Consider the following 24,972-nt stretch of genomic DNA (forward strand, 5'->3'; position numbering starts at 1 on the left):
CACACGGGATGAGCGTCTGTTCCCGCGGGGAAAGTTTTCGATGTTATTTCTAGTTTTTCTGTACTGTTAACTAAAATTGTAGTTCCAGTGGCAATGAATTGAAATTAATTGAGATTCTTTCAAATGTGACAACGAATTTGTGATTTCAATGCCTGGTAATATTTTATTTCTTACTTTATTATACTTGTTACAGGACTTAATTTTGACTGAAATTTTAAGAAAAGCTTTCATTACATTTTCAGTAAGGATATAAAAGGCAAGTTGCAGTTACAATTCTTGATTTATGGAAAATCTTTATAATTCCTTTTAAATTATGGATTTTCCTTTATATTTTCGTTGACTCGAAGAAATCCGATTGGGAATAAGTCCGCCATTGTACATATTCTTCTAAATCCAGTAACTGTTTTGTAATTTGTTATATTTATTTTTATGTGCAATAAAGAGTTTACAAACAAACAAACAATTCCTATAAATCCTTTCTACTTTCTAAGTACAAACTATTGTACTAGTTAAAAAAGTGAAAGAATATGTGGTTTGTGTCGGACGTGTGTGTCGTGTGGTACTATCTCTCTCTCCACTAATATTATAAATGGGAATGTTTGTAAGGATGTGTGTTTGTTTCAAGCAAAAACTACTACTAAATATAATATGTACTTTTATCACAAAATTTCTACGGGAGCGACGTCCTGGGGCGCAAAATCTTAAAAAGCATGATATTTATATATAAATAATAACTATTAATAAATATAAATAAAAACAATTATTATTTTTTTATAATAAGATTAATTAAATTATTATATTTTAAACGGGTTTTCAATGATACCTTTATATAAATATGTTTTATTCAAAATGATAATTAACCAATGCTGTGATGAAATGTTGCATTTTTATACTTACCATACGCAATTTCCCTTCACAATTTTTCTTCGTCGCCTCAGCTAATTGAATTGGCAGAAAGTTTCAGAACGCTTACAAATTCTATCGCAAGTCGTAATTAAAGCCCCGCCCGACGTGGTACTCCACTGCATATTATTATTATTCAAATTTAATTATTTATTAAAATTTTCAATCATTTATTCAATTAGTTTATTGAACTTGCCTAGCACTCTACTTGCCTTATCTATACTTATATTATAACGGTTAAAGAAATTTATTCTCATAAAAGAATCTACAAAGAATTCACTTACAATGAGAACTTCAAATATTAACATTTAGTGGACGCTTATATGATATTATAAAGCTGAAGAGTTTGTTTATTTGTATGAACGCGCTAATCTCAGGAACTACTGGTTCGAACTGAAAAATCACGCTGCAACTATGAGGAGCGAAGAAATAATAGAAAATGTGAAAAAAAATCAAGGAAAATTATTCATCCTTGAGGGCTTTAATGATGCCCAAAATAACTATTCCACGCGCACGAAGTCGCGGGCACAGCTAGTCAAGTTATAATTCTTGTGTGATAACGTGGAAGTTTTAAAAGACTTATGAACTTGCGTTCTCATCATGCCCTGGCCGGGATTCGAACCCGGGTGTCATAGACAAGCGTACTACTGCTACGCCACAGAAGCCGTCGTTTTACTTATATTATTTGTACAAAAAACATAGTTAAAGCCTTCCCTGAGTTAATTAGTTAGGACCCTTTATAACATACCTTTCCCCAATACATATGTATGTTACGAAAGTGATTGAAATAACATATGGCTTCATACGTCGACCTTACGGACCGAAAAGTTAATTTCTTTTTTGTAGGTATCACAGAAATCGGCGATTTCTTTGATAATATTAAAGTAGTTATTCCATTAATGTAACCTACCTGTACGTATTATTGAATAGAAATAGATTAATTTACGAAATAGGATACGCTAAAATGACGTCAACATACATATCTTTAAAGTATGTACCTAGATATTATTTTATTTTCACAAGTTTAGGTATACATACATACATATAGTCGCGTCTATGTCCCTTGCGGGGTAGACAGAGCCAACAGTCTTGATAAGACTGAAAGGCCACGTTCAGCTTTTTGGTTTGATGATATAATTGAGACTCAAATAGTGACAGGTTGCTAGCCCATCGCCTTAAAGAAGAATACCAAGTTTAGTGGTGAGGATGCAACCGGTACTAAAGCCAGGAGGAAGAAGATATGTACGTATGTAGTTATAACACTATTGTTTGGTCAAAAGCGTCATAAATATGAACCGTAACTTTGAAACGTAAAAAGTAACGATAAAGTCAACAAATTCGTGACTCGATGAAATTTTGAACTTTATTTCGTGCTGACAAGGTTGTTTGTGCAATGAAGCACGAGTTTAATTTAAATAATCAAATGACCCGTGTGATGTCAAATAACTAATGGTTTGTGAAATGGTGTTACTCTTTGAAAATTATAGAAAGTGATATGAGGGGTTGTTTTTTTTTTTTCAATTGCCTAAATTGAATAAAAATTGTTTTTTTTTTTAATTTTAGAAACTTTATATATGAAAAATTTACATTGTGACAGAAAAGAATACATTTATTTTCAAAATTGGATACAAGGTGGTGTAGAAGAAGCGGCGGAACAAACTACACTGCAGCATGCTGCTGACATTGATTATAACGCGGTGTTGTTATACCTACTTTATAACATATCTATCAAACTGTTGCTATCAAATTTTAATTATTCATAACTTAGTCTTAAACTTTTATATGGAACAAGACAATCACTTTTTAGAGCTCACCGCTATTTCCTCGTTTGGAACTAAAACTTCTTTCATTAAGAGTCAGGCAGTTTTACAATTTAAATTATATGGACATTCATTTCAAAATGATCAGACACAGATATCGAATTTGTTTGAGACCAAGCCATCTTTAGGCAGATTAAAGATTTTATCTATCAGAGCTTAAATTGGACGATTGAAGTTTATCCTTTCCGTCATTAATGCATTCCTGACTGACAAGAGTCGTTTGGAAATGCCTGCACAAACTAATATATGTAATAAATATAATTTTGGGATTGTTCAAATTGATATTAATTAGACTCAATGGAGTTACAAGATTCACAACTAGCGGTAAAAAATATCAACAAAAATCAGAAAATGTTGTGCCTATTCCTGAAGGAAAAACAATAAAAATATCGGATTTTATGAATATTAGCTGGCAACATCGTAAGTACTTTCACCCTTTACTCAATAACATAAAGCCTAATGGTATCCCATTAAATGATCCTTATTACGTTCCGCTCAATTTCACAGTCCTTAAGTAAGTAAGTAGTACTTCAAAGAAAGGCTTCTCGCTAATTTTCTAAGATTCAATCGTTACTTATTGTCAAAATTTCGGGAATTTGCAACAAATATCACAAATATCTACACATTAAATCGTAAATATTATCCATTATCTGTGACTGTATTCTGTCAGATAACATCAATTAAAAAAAGAAGTGACATTTTCCGAGTTGACGTAATGTTTTTTAATCTATAGCTTCCATGCTGGCCTGGTAGAGGCAAAAATATCGTCCGTGCCAGCTTCTTCTCTACCCAAGCAGATTGTAAAAGTCAATTAAGGGAAAAAGCTTATAAATTTGAGATGAGAGCCAGCAGTTTCGAAAAGTCTGTAAGACCACGTTTAGTTTTGGTTTCATGATGGAATTGAGATTCAAATAGTACAAGAGGAATCCCGTTTATTCCTTAGTCGCCTTTTACGACATCTATGGGAAAGATATGGAGTGATTCTATTCTAAAGTGCAAGAAACCACACGGCACAAGTATTTATTTGTATTTTTGTCGAAGGCGACAACGACAAATTTTGTTTGCCATCGGTTACATTTTAAGCCTTCCTTACTGGGGGGAAACGTTTTACATACTCGCCATTACAACCCTTTTTGGGCATGTTTTCGTTACCCAAGATATAAGTGCTTGTTTTCTTAGCCCAAAGCCTATTACAACATACACGATAAACAGTCAGAATAATAAATAAATACATATGTATATACGGGACAAATAACGTAGATTGAGTTAGTGTCGAAGTAGGTTCGAGACTTGTGTTACGAAATACTAACTCAACGATACTATATTTTATAATAAATACTTATATTTATAGATTAACATCAAAGACCCAGGCCAATCAGAAAAAGTTCTTTTCTCATCATGCCCTGGCCGGGATTCGAACCCGGGACCTCCGATGTCAAAGGCAAGCGTACTACCGCTCCGCCACAGAGGCCGTCAAAATGTCTTTATTCAAAACATATCTGGTAACGAAACGGCGTAAGAATAACACAACATTTTAACTGTGAACGTTATTTGAGCAACGAAACCTAAATGAGACCCAAAGGCCTCCCTTCCTGCAATAAAAACACGTTTTCAATTTTGCACATCGTGGGTTTGGTCCAGTCTTGTTTATTCACGCAACGTTATTAGTTTCGGCTGTAGACGAAACGAAAATAGTTATTGAACTAACCTCTCACTTTGAGATGATATTATAATGTTGTCTGTGAACTTATTAGAATTTTAACGTAGTGGAATAATTTTATATACATTCATAAAATCACGCTTCTTTCCCAGGAGGGGTAGGCAAAGATTTAATCTAATAATAACATCATGTATGTATTAATTGTATGTACAGATTTATTGGACGAAAATAAGAACGTTGGTGATCCATCCAACGAGTCCTTAAAGTACCTAAATAAAATAGCAAGAGGTCTAATTATAGCGAAGAACATGCTTCTATTAAATAAAGACTAGCTATTGCCCACAACTCCGCCCACGTGTTTTTAATAGAGCGTCAGTAGTCGAATCTATGCACATGGGCACAGGTTCCTATCCCACCGCGGCCATGTACGAATGATTACTTTCGTATGTACATTAGTTTGATAACTAACCGATGCTCTTACGGTGAGCAGGAGGGAAGTAAGGGATATGAGTAAGGAATATGTGATTATAATCTCCTTTTCTAGGGACGCAACTGGAACTAAAGTAAAAATTGGTTTTAATATTGGATACACAATTGACACCGCTTTGGCAGTTTTTTAAGTGACTAAGTTCTTCTTCTACAACTTTCACGGAAATAGAAGAGTCATATCTCTTCTGATAGAGTATTTGCACCATACCTAAGAGTTTCGCATTCATTAGTCAACGTTTATTAAAGTTAAGGCATCTTATATAATTTCTCACAAAGTTTAGCCAACTTTCAAAGATCAAACTAACAAAACTTATAAGGGCCTTTTACTCTCACAGCTAGACGTTTATTGTATGTATTAGAGGTTAAACTTGAACTTACTTTGATATATATGTATTCATGGGTTTAATTACTATAATTTTTGTACTAAGACTATTCGGCTGTTCTAGATTATATGAATAAATGGGTAACTAAATAGTGGTAAAGTTGCATCAAACATGTTTTAAGATGATTCTATAAACATTTTCAAGTACACTCCATTTTTCTCCATGCTTCTCTCCACTTTATATAATTCGTCTTAACTTTCAATACAATATTACAATACAGAGCCAACTGTCTCGAAAAGACAACGTGGACGTTCAGTCTTTTCGAGACTGTTGGCTCTGTCTACCCTAGGTAGATAAGTAGATAAGGTATGCATGTTACTATGTATCATTGTTCTCAAATGTCCTACTGATTAATACATTCTGTTATCGATAATATTTCATATCCAAAAGATATCCGGTATACCGAACTAATTCCAAAAATAATTAGTTTCGATCTCACCCATAGTATCTCATGTCATGTGAAATTAAACTCATTACCGCAACGTGCTTCGCAAACAATTAATTCGAGCTTCCATTATAACGCTGATAACAATAGATAAGGTTGTCATTCAGTCTGATATGTGTGCTGAGAATTAGTGTTCCTAATTGGCAAAGTACTTATTCAATGCAAAATTAAGTCCTCTCAAATTTTCCTCTTGTATTACTCCCGTGGACTAGACACGCATTAGTGCATCGCTAGACTGCGTTGACATGTCAGTCGATCAGCGTTTAGTTTTCAATATACGAGGTGAATTTTTATAGGTTAAGAAATTATTTTTTCAGCATATTTGGACGACAATACTTAGCAGGTTTTCATAAAAACAAAAAGCAAGAAGTGGAAAACAAAAAATCTCTCATGTCAATTAGTTGTTTAGCTGATACATACATACATATATATGTTCACGTCTATATCCCTTGCGGGGTAGACAGAGTCAACAGTCTTGAAATTACTAAATGGCCACGTTCAGCTATTTGGCTTAATGATAGAATTGAGATTCAAATAGTGACAGGTTGCTAGCCCATCGCCTAAAAAAAGAATCCTAAGTTTGCAAGCCTATCCCTTAGTCGCCTTTTATGACATCCATGGGAAAGAGATGGAGTGGTCCTATTCTTTTTGTATTGTTGCCGGGAACCACACGGCACTTTGTATTGGTGCCGGGAACCACACGGCACGTTTAGCTGATAGGTGTTAGTATGGAAGGGTAAAAAAAAATAACGAGAATATATATTTTGTTATCTTGTTCCAGTGCTGAATGCGTCGGCGATGTGGTCTCGCAAGCACTCGGTATGCAGTGCTGTGAGCGGGGCCTCTAAGTGTGACGACGACCTGGTCAATGGGGTACAGCTGTACCCCTTCGCAATCGCCTTAAGAGTCAGGGTGCTGCAGGTAATTTTATGAATGACTTCTTTCTTCCTCCTGGCTTTAGTCCCGGTTGCATCCTCACCTCTCTGGAGAGGAGCCCGGGGTATGCATTTGACAATGAATCCTAGATTGGGTGAGTCAAGGTTTTTACACGAAGCGACTTCCATCTGACCTCTGCAACCTTTGCAGGTAAATCTAACCCGTATTGGATCCATGGTTACACATCCAGTTGCCCGAATGTGCAGGTTTCCTCACGATGTCTTACCGTAAGGTTAGTATACAAACTAGTATACATAACTAAATATTCATTGGTTCATGGAGGATGTGTGATTTGAACCTGTGCCTTTCTGCGCATCACGCATTTTTACCAGGCACCTTACCAATTCGCCTACCGACGCTCTCAATTATCTTATTTTATAAAAGACTATCACTAGTATTCCTTCTTTCCCTTGACATTAATCCCGGTTACGTCCTCACCTCTAAAGGGGAGTCCCGAGATGAGCCTAAGACAACAATTATGTATTTGGATATGTCAGTTTTTCATACTACGAAGAAGTGATCTCGCGAGCACTCTGTGAACAGTGCTATGAGCATGGCTTCTAAACGTGACGACGACCTGGCTGGAGTGCAGCTGTGAAAGTAAACCCTGGGCCTAAAAACAATGCGGTGGAGCTATAACTGAGATAACGTTAAGAAGAAAGAGAACTGTCGGATCCGAGCAAGGAGTAATCTCTTAATGGGATTTTCCCCTCGAGATACTGCTGGGAACGTAATGAATCTTTATACATTTAGTTACCACATTGTACAGCATTCTGAACAATTCACGATGATTTCACCACCATATTTACTTTTGATAATTACCACGTAGTTTTAGTGGAACATACATACATATAGTCACTTCTATGTCCCTTGCGGAATAGCTGTTTGGCTTAGTGATAGAATTGAGACTCATAAAGTGACAGTTTTCTAGCCTGTCGCATAAAAGAAGAATCCCAAATTTATAAGCTTTAGTCGCTCCTTACGAAATCCATGGGAAAAAGATGAAGTGGTCCTATTCTTTTTTTCTATTGGTGCCGGGAACCACACGGCCCAAAATAAATATTGACACGTCATATAACATAGTATCAATAAAATTATCTTTGCATGTTTTGCGTTTCGCTCTCATCAGTTAAGCTTCGGACCTACTATACGATAGGTATGCTAAAATCATTTCTTCAAAACTTACAACAAATTATATAGATCCAATTGCGACACCTATACGAACCTATGAAGACTTATTATAGAAGAATTCAATTAAATCCTCTATCATCTCGAAACACTAGGAAGCTGTGAGAACAATTCAGTACCTACCGAACAATGGGCTCTCGTTACAGGTTAAACTAATCAATAAATCAGTCCTTTACGAAAGCCCTCTTCCACATTTATCTCGGTCTCCCAGCCCTCCATTCGTCAGAGTTAATTTATATTGTGTTTCAGTAAATACAATTAGTACAATTACGTTAATATGAACACAATTTTGTAATAGATTTTAAACTTTCGCATTTCATTGTACTATTTCTAAATGGGATAAGTCCGCCATTGCAAGTGATTTGTTTCTTTTATAATTATACTATGTACCTACTTATTATTAGTATCTACCCTTATTTTATCTCGAACATTGTAACATGATTCTAAACGTTCAAGTAACGAAACGTAAAGGTACTTTTTGTACGCGTTTAATACCTATATTATTTATAAATTTTGTGACAATTTCTTATGAATGAACAGAGTTAGTCGATACATTAAAATTTAGGTAATTTTAATTTTTGCTTCAATTATTTTAAATACATAATTTCGGCATTAAGTAAATGATAATTAGGTTAAGTATATTTTTTTTTTGATAATATGGATAATATTCTTTGTCGTCACAGTATAAACTTACATATACCTATCGCTGTTAACTTCTAACCTCGAGGTACGCTAAAAATAGCCTACTAGTAATACTGTACGTACATTTTGGCAATATATTTTTTGCTGAGAGCACGCGAGCAAGTCAGACGTGTCGCAAGTTTAATTTAAATTCACTAAAAGAGCCACTAGTCGATTTTGGACCCTAACTTTAAAGTGTATAAACACATATTGGCGAGTAAGTCACGAGTGAAATACAACTAATTACCACTGAGCAACACACCGCATTACCGGAGTCATCGTCAGTGCCCCGCCCCTCAATCCTCTCGAGCAAGCGAGACAGGCTCCGTGCTGTCTACACCGGACTAATAAGTAAGTGATCTGCAACGACACACTAACACAATGAATGAGCACCGATCACCAACCGGCTGCGGTCACAGTGACAGACTCGGCGGATCTCAACCAAATCTGTCCGAACTTAATCCAAACTATGATACCACTCCGATTCGTATCACTCAACGTGTTAAGCGAAAAGTACTCGATGATGATGCCTGGATAAAAACAGAGCTTTCAGATTTAAAAAAACAGGTGTCTGAAATAATGGTAATATTGAAAGCTACTAGCGTTTCCCAAGCTGAAAATATCAATAAGCTTCATGAAGACGTCACTACTATCAAAACTCATGTAAATAGTATTGGTGACACCATCGAAAGTATTAAATTAGATCAGAGTAATACAAAACTAAGACTTAACGAGTTAGAAACAAAAACAGAGAATATTGAAAAGAAAATTGAGAATTTAGAAACAGATTTAAACCAATTTAGGGAAACCACAACGTTGAGTACTATAACTACAGCTACTGAACCATCTATAAGTTATGAAGAAATTGTAAATGAAGTTCACGAGCGACACCAACGCTCTAAAAATATAGTGATATTGGGTATTCCAGAGCCAACTAGCCCAATCAACCGTTTCACTTACAATAAGGTTGAGATTACAAAAATCACAAAATCTATTTATCCAGACTGTCCTGAACCAAATAAAACCTTCCGACTAGGAAAATATAAACCTGGTATAAATCGCCCCATCAAAGCCTGCTATACATCGGAAAATACCGTAAAAACTATATTACGCAATAAGAGCAATTTACAAATGGACACCATTAAAATATTCTCTGACAGAACGCCCCTGCAAAAACAGCACTTTCAAAAATTAAAAGAGGAATTGAAAAGTCGGAAAACAGAGGGAGAGACCAATTTAGCCATAAAATATATTAAAGGAGTTCCCAAAATTACCCAAACAACGGGAGAGAAGCAAGGAAAAGAGACATCCAAGTCAAAAAACTAGCAGCCCCCTCCAGGGGGAAGATAACACACAAGTTCATCAAAAACTATAATGACATAAAAAGTTCTCATAAATCTTTGAAATGCTTATATATAAATGCTTGCAGTCTTGTCAAGAAAGGTAAACTGGATGAACTTAAATGCATAGCTGCCCAGATAGAACCGCATATAATTGTTGTGACTGAAACATGGATAAAAAATGAAACCGACGTCCAAAAACTCAACATTCCATGCTACACCCACTATAACAATTTCAGACAAAATCGCAAAGGAGGCGGTGTTTCAATCTTTGTTCACAACAACTTAAAGCACAGGATGATTGAAGACCATTGTATAGCTGACAACAACCACTACCTTTGGATACATCTTGAAAAGCAGTCTCTGGACATCGGTGCTATATACAACCCCAACAAGAAGAACGTTGACAACTTTCTTGAACTATATTCACAACAACTGGAAAAAAGGAAAAGAGCTTTGGTTTTTGGGGACTACAATTTTGACTTACTGGTACCTGACAAGGAAACTCGAAAATATAAAGATATTTTAAAAGAGAACAACTTTACGATAATAAACAAAGTCCACCGGAAGTACTCCACGCGTGTAACAGAATCCACAAACACGATTATTGATCATGTATGCACTAACCTAAAAGACAACAATTTTAATTTTAGTCTTATTGAATCATCGATGTCCGACCATCGACAAATATACTTAGAAGTTGAAAACCACTATAGTAAACCTGTTCAAAAAATTTATTACACAGCAGTAAACTATAAAAAGTTACACGACTCAGCAGAACACAATATAAGGAAAGACGAAAGCGCATATGAAATGTTGGAAGAAAGTATTCTAAAATGTCTATCTACAAGTAAAGTCACTAAATCTAAGTACCTAAACCCACCACGTCAAGACTGGATTAAAAATGATATTATTCAAGACATCGACAAACGAAATGAAATTTGGCATAGATACAAAACAAATAAAGAAGACATAAAACTAGAACAGGAATTTAAAGAAGCTAGAGCCAGAGTATATAAGAAAATTCAAACAACCAAAAAAACATACTACTTCAAGTTCTTTAAAAATCACATGAGCAAGCCTAAAAAAATGTGGAAAGCCATTCATGAATTAGCTAGTAACAACATCAAACATACAGCAGTACCGGACAAAGTCATCCTGAACTCGAAAATAATAACGGATATGCAAGTAATTTGCGAGAGTTTCAATAGTTATTTTTCTACTGTAGGCTCAACACTTGCAAGCAAAATCCCAAACAAATACCAAAAAGTTGACCGAAACGATACACAATCACCGAACATAGTTAAAGCGACTGAGCTAACAAGTTTTGTGCCGGCAACCGTGGACGAAATTATTCAAATAATTAATGACTTAGACCCAAATACTAGTTCAGGCATAGATGGTATCAGCACCAAAATGATCAAATGCATTAAAAATATAATTGCCATCCCGCTCACCAATAGTATAAACAATTGTTTAAAAATGGGAGTCTTCCCGCAGTCTCTAAAAATTGCCAAAGTAACACCAATTTTTAAGAACGGTAATAAATCAGATCCGTGCAATTACCGTCCAATTTCAGTCTTACCAGTCATTTCTAAGATTTTTGAAAGAGTGATGTACTCTCGAATAGAGAAATACTTAAAATCAAAAGATTTTTTGTACAACAAACAATACGGGTTTAGACCAAAATCAAACACACTTTCAGCAACAATAGACCTTGTGACTAAAATAAAAAATAAAATCGATGAAAAACAAATAGTACTCGGTGTATTCATAGATCTCAAGAAAGCGTTCGATACAATCAGCCACAAACTACTTCTTGCCAAATTGTCTAATCTCGGTATCACTGGTAAGGCACACGACATATTCAAATCATATTTCCAAAACCGTAGGCAGATAGTGAAAATAGGACAACATCAAAGTACCCCAACTTTAATGACTTTCGGCATTCCTCAAGGCTCCATTTTGGGGCCTCTTTTATTTCTAATTTATGTCAATGACATAAAAAATTTGGGCCTTAAGGCTGACATATCTCTTTATGCAGACGACACTTGCTTATTTTATTATGGCCACTCATGTAAAACTTTAAAATTAAAAGCACAAAGAGATCTTAACAAATTAAACGATTGGTTTTTGTCGAATCTCCTCACTATTAATACTGAAAAAACTAATTTCGTTATATTTGCTGCAAAAAACAAAAATCTCGACGATATAATAAAACTTAAAATAGATAATGATGAACTAAAACAAAAATCTAGCGAAAAATATCTTGGCATTATCTTGGACCATTACCTCGATTTTAAACAACATATACATAAAATTAAGACTAAATTGACATCCTTGTCAGGTGCCGTTCGTGCGGTTTCGAACTGTCTTCCACGTAAAATCAAATACATTATATATAATTCATTAATAAAACCACACATAGATTACCTAATAGAAATCTGGGGTACAGCCGCAAAATCTAATTTAGAACCACTACAAAGAGCACAAAATAAATTTATTAAAACACTTTTTAACTATGATTATAATACGCCAACCATAAAAATATATACAGACACTAAAATAATGAACATAAACCAGACATATAAGTACTACACATGCACGTTAATCTATAAAATTCTTAATAATAAAATACATACTGTTCTAACATTCCAAAAAAAAAGCCAAACCCAAAGAATGAAATTGCGTAATGCAAATCATTTGGTATCTCGCGCCCCGAGGACAAAATTTGGTTCAAAAAACATCCAGTTTGAAGGTGTGAGAATGTATAACCAACTGCCTATAGAAATAAAAGAAGCAAATTCACTAGGTACTTTTAAAAGAAAATTAAAATCATATATCTTGGAAAATCAAAATTGAATAAATTGAATAAAGGTATATTTAAAAACAATATTGTAATAAATAAACGTACTTTATTTAGATAAATGAAGAAAAATAAAAATACTTAATTAAATAAAGTCAAATATATAACATAACACTATAAACATTTATATTAAATTCACAAATAATAAAATAGTAGTAACAACCAAATATACATTCTACTATTAACTCGCTACTTATCCGCTAATCGCCTGCGTCTATGATCGCAACCTTAATAAACATCAGCAGCGTAAACGTGTGAAGTACCCTCACTCCTGCGCTGCGTACCGGTTGCCGGTATTACTTACTACGGCAATCTACCCTACTTATAAAATGGCTTGTAATTTTTGTTTTATTTTCGAAACTTATGTCAATATCTTTTATTGTTAACTTGCGACTTATATACGTATATGTACTTAGCTCGCCGTCACATTAATTACTGTAAGTAGTTAGTATTATTATTTCTCTGTAAGTGAATGAAATGTAATTATTCTTTTTGAGAAATAAATAAATCTTTAACCGTAAATCTTTAACCGTATATATTCGGCTGCCTACTAATAAAGATAATATAATCTTTAATATTGTAAAAGTAAACAAAGAAATCTTGGTAATCTTTTTTTATTTGTTTTCTTTCGTAACAAAAGTAACAAGGATTTAATTTCATTACTGATGGCTATAAAATTAAATCAACAATGAACAAGAAGCTACTAAATTCTGATATTACGATGGTAATTCTTGTATCTTAAATAGAAATGACCACGGAATGTCGACATTTGCATATTGAAACAGTCTTTATCCAATTTTGTAAAAAGAATTTTTGCTGTGAGTAAAGTCACGACCAATTTACTTTACTTAGATTTTGCTTAAGTAAGTAAAAATTCTTACAGTGTATACTTTATTTCACTTTCATCTCAAGATATGTATTAAATTGTACCAAACTAGAGGAATCAACCAAATATTAGGTATATTTGGTTAAATTATATTATAAATATTATATTTTAAATTCACATACATACCTATGATAAAAAAATATATAGTATTTGGGATCTACAAAATTAGATTATAGGCGATGGGCTAGCAACCTGTCACTATTTGAATCGCAATTCCATCATACAGCCTTTTAGTCTTTTCTTGACTGTTGGCTCTGTTTACCCCGCAAGGGATATAAACGTGACTTTATATATGTACAAATAGAGGATTAAAAAAATTATGGCAGAAAACAATAATGATATTAACAATAATGATATTAAGTCCATTGGATCATTTACAGCAAAATTATTCTGCTTAAACTGCACATAATCATAAACGCTTACAGCGGTCTCAATCCAATTTTGTGAGAAGAATCTTTCCTGTGAATAAAGTCACGGTCAATTTGCTTCCCTAAGGTCTTTAAGCGCTCAATATGGTGTGTGTAATCATCATTATCATTATCTATCCTTATCTTATCATTCTGTAATTCACATCTTCAGTTATTAGCTTCTATGGCAAAGGGTCAGGTCAAGAGTACCTACCCGAAACCACCGAGCTTGCATGAAGAGAATTTTGAATATGGATGAAGCGAAGGAAGTGTGCAGAGATCGTGGCAAGTGGAAAGAGGTAGTCTCTGCCTACCCCGCCGGGAAAGAGGCGTGATTTTATATATGTATGTATGGTGGTTATTAGTTCTTGGGTCCCCCGATGACATGATTTTTACGTGCGTTCAACATTCATTTGCCAAAGATTGAATAGTCGTTTGCTTTTACCAACCCACGTCATTAATTTTCTTTATGAGAATGTTTTCATGCCTTTGTTGTTAATATTTTTATCTTATAAACCCCATCAACACATATATCCTATTCCGTTTTGCCTGACACCACACGGGAACAACATCAAATGAGTGTTTTATACATAAATACTATAAAAATGTTATCTGCATTGTGGTTACCTTCCTCTGTGGACTTGGGAACTTAGGATTCTTCTTTTAGTCGATGGGTTAATAACCTGTTGAAATATGAATCTAGATTTTTTCATCAAGCCAAAAAGCTCAACGTGGCCTATCAGTCTTTTCTACCTCACAAGCTGACTGCTGACAAGACTGCTTGCTCTGTCTACCCCACAAGAGATATAGACTTTACTATTTGTATGTAAGTATATTGTAAAATATATTTTGTTTTGTTCAGTACAAAAATACGTAAGCACTTATTTTGATAATATCTGGCACAGAGCAGACAAGGCACAATCTTTTTCTAGAAATTTCCTCGAAAGTATAGCTCCGCGCAAAAGTTAGTCAAAGAATGTAGTGATAAGGAAATGATAGTTAATATTATTCTAGATCGTGTGCGGGATCGCTGGACTAGTCGTCGGAGCAGTCGGCTGGCTGGAGGAGAGGCAGAAGCTGGAACTGGGGTTGGGAGTTCCAGCTGGAGCCATCACGGTGCTTGCTGCAGGTAGCTATTTCGACTCATAATTTATAGAGAATACACATTATTACAACAATATAGGATAGGATAATAACCCTCGCGGGGTAGACAGAGACAATCTTGAAAAGACTGAAAGTACATGTTCAGCTGTATGGCTTAATGATGGAATTGAGATTCAAATAGTGACAGGTTGCTAGCCCATCACCTAAAATAGTAAATAATTTAATGTAATTTCCTCGAAGTCCCGATAAATAGCTTGGCGCAAGCGCCAAGGGTAATAAAACTATAGTAAACTGTATGAAAATTCAATTAATTAGCATGGCTTGTTCATTCGAAGCGGACTATGTTTTGCATGCGAGCGACACCCATGTTTATACGTGCATGTTAAATAAATTCACTAGAGGGGAATTAATTTTAACGTTAAACATTTTCGATTGTTAGTTTAAAAACCCACTGACTCTTATAACAGCAGTAAGTATTGTTTATTTTAACCTTTCGACAACAGTCTTTAGATTACATAAATAAATATTATCACGTTTTCATCCCACAAAGCATACGAGGTAGACAGAACCAATTCTTGGGAAAACGACTGAAAGGCCACGTTAAAACGCTGAAAATTCAAGTTTATTATAGAAAAATCGAAACCCATCTCTCTACGAGGGTTAATAAAGTTATGTGAAGTGCAAGACATGAAAGGGAAGATATCTAACTCTCATTTACATTTGAAAGAGGGGTGGTATTATGGGACTGATTATCATGCGCATTTAGTAAATAGAATATATGTATGTAGGTATATAATCACGTCTATATCTCTTGCAGGGTAAGCAGAGCCAGCAGTCTCGATAAGACTGAAAGGCTACGCTCAGCTGTAAGGCTTAATGATGGAATTGAGATTCAAATAGTGACAGGTTGCTAGCTCGTGCCTACAAGAAGAAAACCAATTTTTTAAGCGGAACAGATAATTTATCGAAAATACAATTTGTGTAGAACCAAGACGCATGTTAGAAGAAGACCACCATTTTCCATATTTAACTGACTGATTGCACCAATAAAATCTAGTTTCAACTGTAATTATGATGGTAGATTTTTTATTAAGATATGACGATCTCACATTTCAATATCTCAATAAAAAAATCTGATAACTGATGTAATAATGAGAACGTATCCAATTTTAGAAATCTTTTCATCCGCGGGATTACTTCGCAGGAACAAATATAATTTAAGTAGAATTGAAGGGAGCAAGTGACTTACATTTCATATTAATAACTTACCTTACAGAATAACTTATAACTTAACCCGTATCTAATACACGTCTACTAGGCGTATATTAAACGTTACATTTACAAACTATTTTAATTATGTACGGAGTCAAGTTGAAACGATGAGAAATATATCCTACTAATATTATAAATGCGAAACTTTGTGAGTATGTCAGTATGGATGTTTGTTACTCTTTCACGCAAAAGCTACTGAACCGATTACGATGAAATTTGGTATGTAGGTAGCTGAAGACCCAATAACATATAGGCTTCTTTCATCCCGGAGTGGTCGCGGGATTGATAGGATTTCTATGCGGGCGAAGGCGCGGGCGGCCTCTAGTATAATATAAATGTGCATAGGTAATTGTAAATATATATTTATTAGCTATTGCCCGCCACTTTTTCCGCTTTTAATCCCACTAAATTTTAATTTAGTATGTAATTAAAATGTATAAGCTACATACATACATATAGTCACGTCTGCCTCTGCCTCGATCGGCTTTTTGGCTTGAAGATTATTTTAATAGTAACAGGTTATTAGCCAATCGCCTAAAAGAATATACGTCTATATCAAGTAGACAGAGCCAACAGTCTTGAAAAATGACTGAATGGCCACATTTAGCTGTTTGGCTTAATGATAGAATACATACATACATATAATCACGTCTATATCCCTGGCGGGGTAGACAGAGCCAACAGTCTTGAAAAGACTTACAGGCCACGTTCAGCTGTTTGGCTTTATGATGGAATTGAGATTCTAATAGTGACAGGTTGTTAGCCCATCACCTAAAAGAAGAATCCCAAGTTTATAAGCCTATCCCTTCGTCGCCTTTTACGACATCCATGGGAATGAGAAGGGGTAATCCTATCTTTTATTTATTAGTGCCGGTAACCACACTGCAAAGTTTCATATAAATCCGTTCTAGCGTCAAACTTACACATCCTTACAAACTATCGCATTACAAAATTCGCATTCTGTACAATAAATACATAACAAACAAACGAACAAATTGACTTCGAATTGTTAGGATATTATAATTCAGAAGCGTATCAATTCCAAAGTACACATATTCGTATAACTGTACGAGACACACACTAAGCTAATGAAAGCTGTTAAGATGAGGAAAAACATCATGTCATTTTAGTTATTAGGTGCTTATAAGGTTAATCCCTTGGGTTAGACATGTAATTTTGTCCCTTAGGAACTAGTGCAAGCTTCCATGTTGCTCTGATAGTGAAGAAAAATCGTTATATGATTGTAAAAGCCGATAAAGGGGAATCCTCGTAGACTCAAATTTTTCTTCAGGTGATATCATTTTCTGAATCTTAATTCCATGATCAGTCATCCTTCTACCAAACATGGGATATAGACATACATAAATATATGTATGTATATATGCCATCCTTATAGTAACAGAATAGATTTTAGTCTTGCGAGACTATTAAGCAATCTATCGAATATTTTCAAAGCTATTGACTCTGCGACGTTTTACCAATCTTTCAAATATGTTCAAGTCTGCCACGTGATCCTTAATGTATGTTGTATATAAGAATAAGGGCTAAGTCTATAATCTTGCCCTCGTAACCTACCGTACAAACTGCGTAACAGAATCGATATGCATTTGTTATCGCTCTTCCATCACGACTCGGTCCACCGGACTATTGATCCACATCCCTGCTATAGAAATCTGTAGAGCTTACCATTATTATTTAAATTCGTGTTACAGAAATCTGTAGACCTTATCATGTTTAATTATCTAACCTCTTGTTATATTACTTGAGAAAAGACTCATTGTCATCCATACATACAGTCACATCTTTATCCCTTGCGGGGTAGACATAGCCAGTTTTTAAAAGACTGAGAGGCCTCATTCAACTCTATGGATTTATGATGGAATTGAGATTCAAATAGTGACAGATTGTTGGCCCATCGCCTACAAGAGGAATCCAAAGTTTATAAGCCCAGCTCTTGGTCACATCCATGGGAAAGATAGAGTGGTTATATTCAAAAGTTCCAGGAACCACCCAGCACGATACCTACTTAACTACCTACCCATGTTATGGAAATAATCTTACCTGGTTTTGATTACGATATAACCTGCACTGAATACACACAACGTTTTTCCTCAGTGTATAAATAGTTTAAACACGCTGATGCCCATTGCCTAAAATAAAAACACCAGAAACAGCTGAACGTGGCCTTTTAGTCTTTACGAGACTGATGTATATACCCCGTTAGGGATGAAGACCTGTTTATGTTTTTTTTTATTTTTTTGTCTCTCTGTCTGTATATTTGTACGCGCATCACGCAAAATCTACCGAACGGATCTGAACGAAATTCGGCACAGATATAGTTAGTAACCTGGATTAGAATAAAGGCTACTTTTTATCCTGAAATTCCAAGGGGATGAAATAGGAGGTGCAAGTTTGAATGGAACTTTATGTACGGAGTCAAGTTGAAACGACATAGTATGTATGTATGTATCTTATAAATCAGTAATTCTAGTAGGTACACCTGCAAAAGCCTGACCTACCTGATCCAGGACCATAGTCATAGGTGCATCTCGGGCTCCTCTCCAAAGAGATGAGACGCTTCTGGGACTAAGGGATGAAGCTAAAATGATTTGACTTAATTTTCTCTTATCGCTATTTTTCTCTACAGCAACATCAGTATACTACAGCCGTGGGTTCGGCGGTTGGGTGTCAGCAAGGTCCCGGTCCACCAGGGCCTGGGGCGCCCCGTGGCGGGCCCTGGGCCCCTCTCCCTGCGCAGCTGTACCACTGACATTACTGTGGACAGCAGCTGTTGGGGCCCACGCTGCTATGCTCGCGTTTTGTATAAGATCCCTTATGAATATTGGGTAAGATGGTATTCTACTTCGTTCGCCATCAGCCGTCATGTAAATTTTTATTTGAAGCCTCTACTGATTACTTTATAATTCGCAGTCTTCAAGCAATAAGACAAGATTCGGCATGTTCACATTCTGTTCTGCACCTTAGCTTTGAATCACGCTAATTTTTCGTTTAAAACAAACCATATATTGACTTGAAGTAATACCCAAAGTAAATTTTCGATGTCACGATTTAAATTTTTAAACCTCTGACAATTAGGTACATATCGATAAGAGAAAGACGCAAACACTCTCCTTCTCTCTTTGATTTCCAGTTCTCAACCATTCAGATTACGTAATTCACTTTCCACCAACAGCTGTGGAAGTACCACGTGTATAGGCGTGGCAGGCGCCCAGCTGTCAGTCTCCATCACGACCCTGGCTGCAGCAGTATTTATGCTTCAACTGGACCTGAGGTTCGACGCGTCGCTATCCCCACCCCCGAGGCAGTCTGACACACACATATTCACTGCTGTATCTATGGTAAGATTTTTACGTTAGGTAAGACGAAAGCGTTTAGGTTAGGTTGAAAGCTGCCAAAGAATAGTACATCACTATCTCCACCCTCGAGGCAGTCTTCTGAACGTAAGCTACCAAAGAATGGTACCTCACTATCCCCACCCTCGACGCAGTCTGACACACAAATATGCACTGCCGTGTCTATAGTAAAGTCTTCTGCTGTTGCCTTAAAGTATGCTTCTTCGATAGCTTCCATTAAAACCTTAGCTGCAGCAATATTTGATATTGGATTTGAGGTTCGAAGCCTCACTGTGCCCATTTCCGAGGAAACTGACACACATATGCACTGCCATGTCTATGGTCTTCAGCTCTTAACTTGGGGCTTGCTTCTTCGGTAGCTTCCGCCTCCATCACAACACTGGCCACAGCAATAAAGATTGCTGCATGATAAGTTTTTTAGGCGAAGCGCTGTGAAACACATATCACGTTGGCTTATAAAGTATAGGAGAGTAGAGGCCGCCCGCGACTTCGTCCGGGATAAAAAATAGCCTATATGTTATTCTGGGTCTTCGGCTACCTACATATGTACCAAATTTCATCGTAATCGGTTCAGTAGTTTTTGGGTGAAAGAGTAAAAAAACATCCATACTGACAACCTGACATACTCACAAACCTTCGCCTTTATAATATTAGTATGATGTGGTAGCATTATAGAAAGAGAGAGGTTATAACCATGTTCATTAAAATGTCAGGGGTAAGGTTTCTCAGCGGATTTTTTGCTTTAACAAAAAGGTAAAAAGTTGTCTTTATGACTCGATCAAAAAATATATATAACACTGTTTATTTATGAAATCGCGAAACAAAATAATGAGATAAGTTTTCGAGAGACACAAATATTAGGATTCGCTTTGAATGTGTACAAAAGAAATTTCCCTCTCGTCTGCAGTATGGAAACAAAACAATATCCACTTTGCACTCACGCGTGCTGAATAAAAATGTCTGCATATTCTGACACACTTTCTCTTAAAAATCTTTGTTCTTTAGCAAATCTTTAAGCACGATTTCGTATGTTAGCGGAGCAGAAAATAACATAATTGTGTACCATTTTCTTTTATACCCTTAACCGTTCAAAATGAACAAAAGCATTGTTTTGGAGCAGAAAATTCTGTATCTGTACGTACATTAAAATGGACCTAAAATTCTTTAGAGCTGAGATTCCAACTTGTACCAAGAAGAGATGAGAGAGAGATTTCAATTGGCCACAATATTAATAAACATGGCTTTTCAATTAAATCTTATTGTAAAACTGGGCGGCTACTATAACCTCTAGTTTACTCACCTTCATTACTAATTGGTAACATGACCTCCAAAGACGAGCTATTTAAGCCGCAGCATTAATAAATCGTTAACCTGTTTTTACAAGAAAATCTCTAGATACCCAGGATCCTATTAGTAGTAAATCTTTAATACATACAAAATATACATACATACAGTCACGTCCATATCCTTTGCTGGGTAGACAGAGCCAACAGTCTTATAAAATACGGAAATACTGATAGGCCATGTTCAGTTTGTACCTATATGATGATGAAATTGAGATTCAAATAGTGACAGGTTGCAAGCCCATCGCCTACAAGAGGAATCCCAAGTTTTTAAGCCTATCCCTTAGTCGCCTTTTACGACATCCATGGGAAAGATATAATACAAAATATAACATCAGAATAAACAATATTTTATGGAATAACTAGTGATGAAAAAATGTCTCTTTCCTACAACCATTGCATATATTAACTTACTTTTCAATATAGGTATTTATCTTCCTTCTTACCTAATGTAATGCAATTCCATCTTAAAAAGACATCATCTGATCAGATCTGACAAAGATGTTACATACCTTACCAAAAGATCATTCATTCCGACATTTCATTCCACATCAGGTAGGCAGGCAGTTCATTCCACATCTTATGATATCACACATAATATTTCAAATTCCCTATACCTACTCATTGAAGTCTCTTATAACTTACTAGCCTATTTACAATTGAACGAAGCAATTTCTTTAAAATACGAAAGATAAATTTTCCTCTCATTCTTATTTGTATATATTATTTGTATAATTTTAAGGGACCATTTATAATCTGTCCTCGACCAGTATTCCAAGCACGTACGTCGTCGCCTGTTATCTGTCGCGCCCCAAGTTCAAATCCTGACAAACAAAATAAAACTAAATGGACTCACGATTTCGGAATATTCAAGGAATATTCTTCGAAAATCGTTTGATGTACAGATCTGAGAATAGATAGATAGATAGATAAACTCTTTATTGCACCATAAGAGAAAGAAAACAAAAATTAAGAGGATATATCTTTTTTTTTATTGACTTAGCATGTGTTTTCTTTTTCTGTTATCAAAGCGTATTTTCAAGAACTCATTAGAAAATTTACTTATAGGAAGTTTTTATTAGTATGAGTTTTATTTTTATCAAGAATTTTTTTCTTTATAATTACTTTAAATATTAATTTTAGCTACTTCTAATGCTAAAATTTCTGAAAGTCATAATACATATAAAACTTGAATACTCCAATATTAGCAGTGTTAGGAACCTTAATTAGTTTTATAAGTCGGCGGTTATAAGCCCTTCAGCTTTTGAGGGTCGATGTAGTTTTTAAGTACTTTAATCTTATTTATAGGCTTTTAAGAGCGATTTCGTCAGTTAATCGCCACAGATATTTAATAACAATCATCGCTTATTGTCTGTTAGTTTGAATAAAATGCTACCCCAGGAAATATTCCATTCAAGTGTTTCATTTCAGCACAGCACTCCTTAAACAGCTGCATTTTTCTCAGAATATTTTTGAAGGAATTCTGTAATTGGCCTTTCATAACTGTTATCATGTTTTCTAAGCATTGTTTGTTTTTATACATGTCTCTTATCCCTTGCAGGGTCGACAGAGCCAACAATCTTAAAAAACTAAAAGGCCATGTTTAACTGTATGGTTTTATGATGGAATTGAGATTCAAATAGTAACAGGTCGCTAGCCCATCGCTTACAAGAGAAATCCCAAGTTTATAAGCCTCTCCGTTGGACGCCTTTTACGACACCCATGGACATGATATGATATGAAGTGGTTCTATTCTAAAGTGGCGGAAACCACACATGATAAATTTAAATTCAAATTAAAAATTTTTATTCATTATTATAAGATACTTCATATCGCTTAATAATTGTCAAAACGTATGGTTTAACATCATAAGTTTACTGCCGCTTCCAAGGCGTCAGTGCAGAAGAAGCGGTAACAAACCGATTTATATTTTTTCAATAAGCGGTTTTTGATTTCCACAGGTACCTTTAACATCAGTGGCCATCAACAGTGGTAACAGTGGGGATGGTGGTACCGACCCCACCAACAGTCCCCTGAACAAGGAGAAGGACCTCCAATTACCCAACGACCCGAACTCCTGATCCAGCGGATCGGCCTGAAGGAAGTTCAGTGCAAGGATACAACTTATGTGACTTTAAAACCAAATAATATAATAGAGAATATAAATGATACGAGAAACTTGCATCGAAGATTCATTTTTCGTATAGTCATAGTCAAAAGTTTTAGACCTTTGACCATGTCTAAATGCGGATGAACTAAAAATAACTGGCAAAAGAACTTGAGTAGATCAAAAGTATTTGGTATCTGAAACGAGGTAATAAGCGAGACGGTAGTACTGACACTGCCAACAGTCCCCTGAACCAAAAAAAGGACCTCCAACTACTAAATGATCCGAAATCCTTTTCCAGCGGAGCGGCTTAAAGAAAGTTAATTGCGAGATTTTCTGTGACTTAACATAATTATAACGTAAACTAAATGGAATGGACTTTATAATATTATAAACTTGTGGATCCGTTTGTAATGTGCTGAGAAATTGCAGGCAAATAACTGAAATAATCTCTGGTATCGTCACAGGCAAAAGTCTTTACACAAAAAAAATTAAGTGACAAAAAGTGGAAACACAGCTTTTGATCACTAAAGGTCAACATTATATACTTTGTCTCGAAGTTGGTAAATAGGTTTTGTTTGTAAAAATACAAAAGGACAAATATTTTGGTATCGTCATAGTTAAAATTGTTAACCGGTCAATATATTTTTCGACCGTTGAGTTTGACAGAGATACACCACTACCAGAAAGCTTGAGTCGTATAACAAAAATAAATAAAAAATATTTTCTACCCTTGAATGGAAGTTGAGATAAATTTTGACATAAGGCATCTTTCCAATTCAATATATCGGTGTAGAAGAATATATTTTAATTCGTGTACAAAAAATATATGTAAAAAAGATAACTGCTTTTTTGACTTAAACCTAGTTGAAATATTAGTAAAATATTCGATAACTATAAGTGCATAATTATTATATTAGGAATGTTAAATGTTGTCTTCAATTATTAGAAGCTTTTTTATATAAAGTAAAGGATTATGTTTTTTTAAATAGATATATATGTATATAATAATAACTTTGTTCCTGATGTAAAAAAAAACAATTATAGGTAATAAATAGTTTTGCGGTTGTATATAGTTCCACAATTTATATAAAGGATTGTATATTTTTTAAATTAAAAGGAATAACATTATTAAGTTCATGAAAAAAATACTACAATTTCGCATTAAAAACTTTACTTGATAAATGTACATACTTTTATTGTAAGAATATTTTTGTAATAAATGTTATAAAAATTATAAAAAATTTATAAAAGTTATAAAAAATAATAAAAATTTAAATCTATCACTATTATATTTTTCTTCCACAATTTCGTAATTTTAAATCAATACTTTCATATTTACCTCTTAATAGATTTTGGGTAAACGATTAACAAAACCGTCAGTAGTGAACAAAAAATTTCATCGAAAAAAATAGGTTAAGGTTATTTTTTCTTCTAAGGCGTAGTAGCAAAATCAGAATTAATCTATGAAAACGAGAATCTTGTTGACTTCAAAACTGCTCAATATAAATGTAGATAGCATTCGGAAGATATCAAATGTGACCCTTCACCTTTTCTATGATATTTCCCAAGAGAAAATTTGATTCGAAAGACGTACGAAATTTGTCCATATCACAGATTTAGAAATATTTCTACTTTATAAGTCTGTGGCCGTATGAATAAGGCACCCCGATTGGCCAACGTGGACTTGTTACTGCTGTCTCTGCCTACCCCTATTTATTTAATCTAGTTTTTTGTATTTTGTTTATTTGTTATAATAAATAATTAA

The 24,972-nt window shown here is 34.8% G+C and overlaps 1 protein-coding gene across 1 annotated transcript; it reads left to right on the forward strand.

The window, feature by feature from the left end:
- Positions 1 to 24,110, forward strand: LOC106133088 (uncharacterized). The gene is made up of 6 exons (XM_060946191.1): positions 1 to 155; positions 6,482 to 6,621; positions 15,019 to 15,133; positions 19,028 to 19,226; positions 19,574 to 19,739; positions 23,059 to 24,110. Exons 1-6 carry the CDS (start codon positions 149 to 151, stop codon positions 23,176 to 23,178), a joined length of 747 nt encoding a protein of 248 aa, XP_060802174.1. The 5' UTR covers positions 1 to 148; the 3' UTR covers positions 23,179 to 24,110.
- Positions 24,111 to 24,972: the final 862 nt, after the last annotated feature.

This window comes from Amyelois transitella, chromosome 10 (genome assembly GCF_032362555.1).
Source record: "Amyelois transitella isolate CPQ chromosome 10, ilAmyTran1.1, whole genome shotgun sequence".
Lineage (NCBI taxonomy): Eukaryota > Metazoa > Arthropoda > Insecta > Lepidoptera > Pyralidae > Amyelois > Amyelois transitella.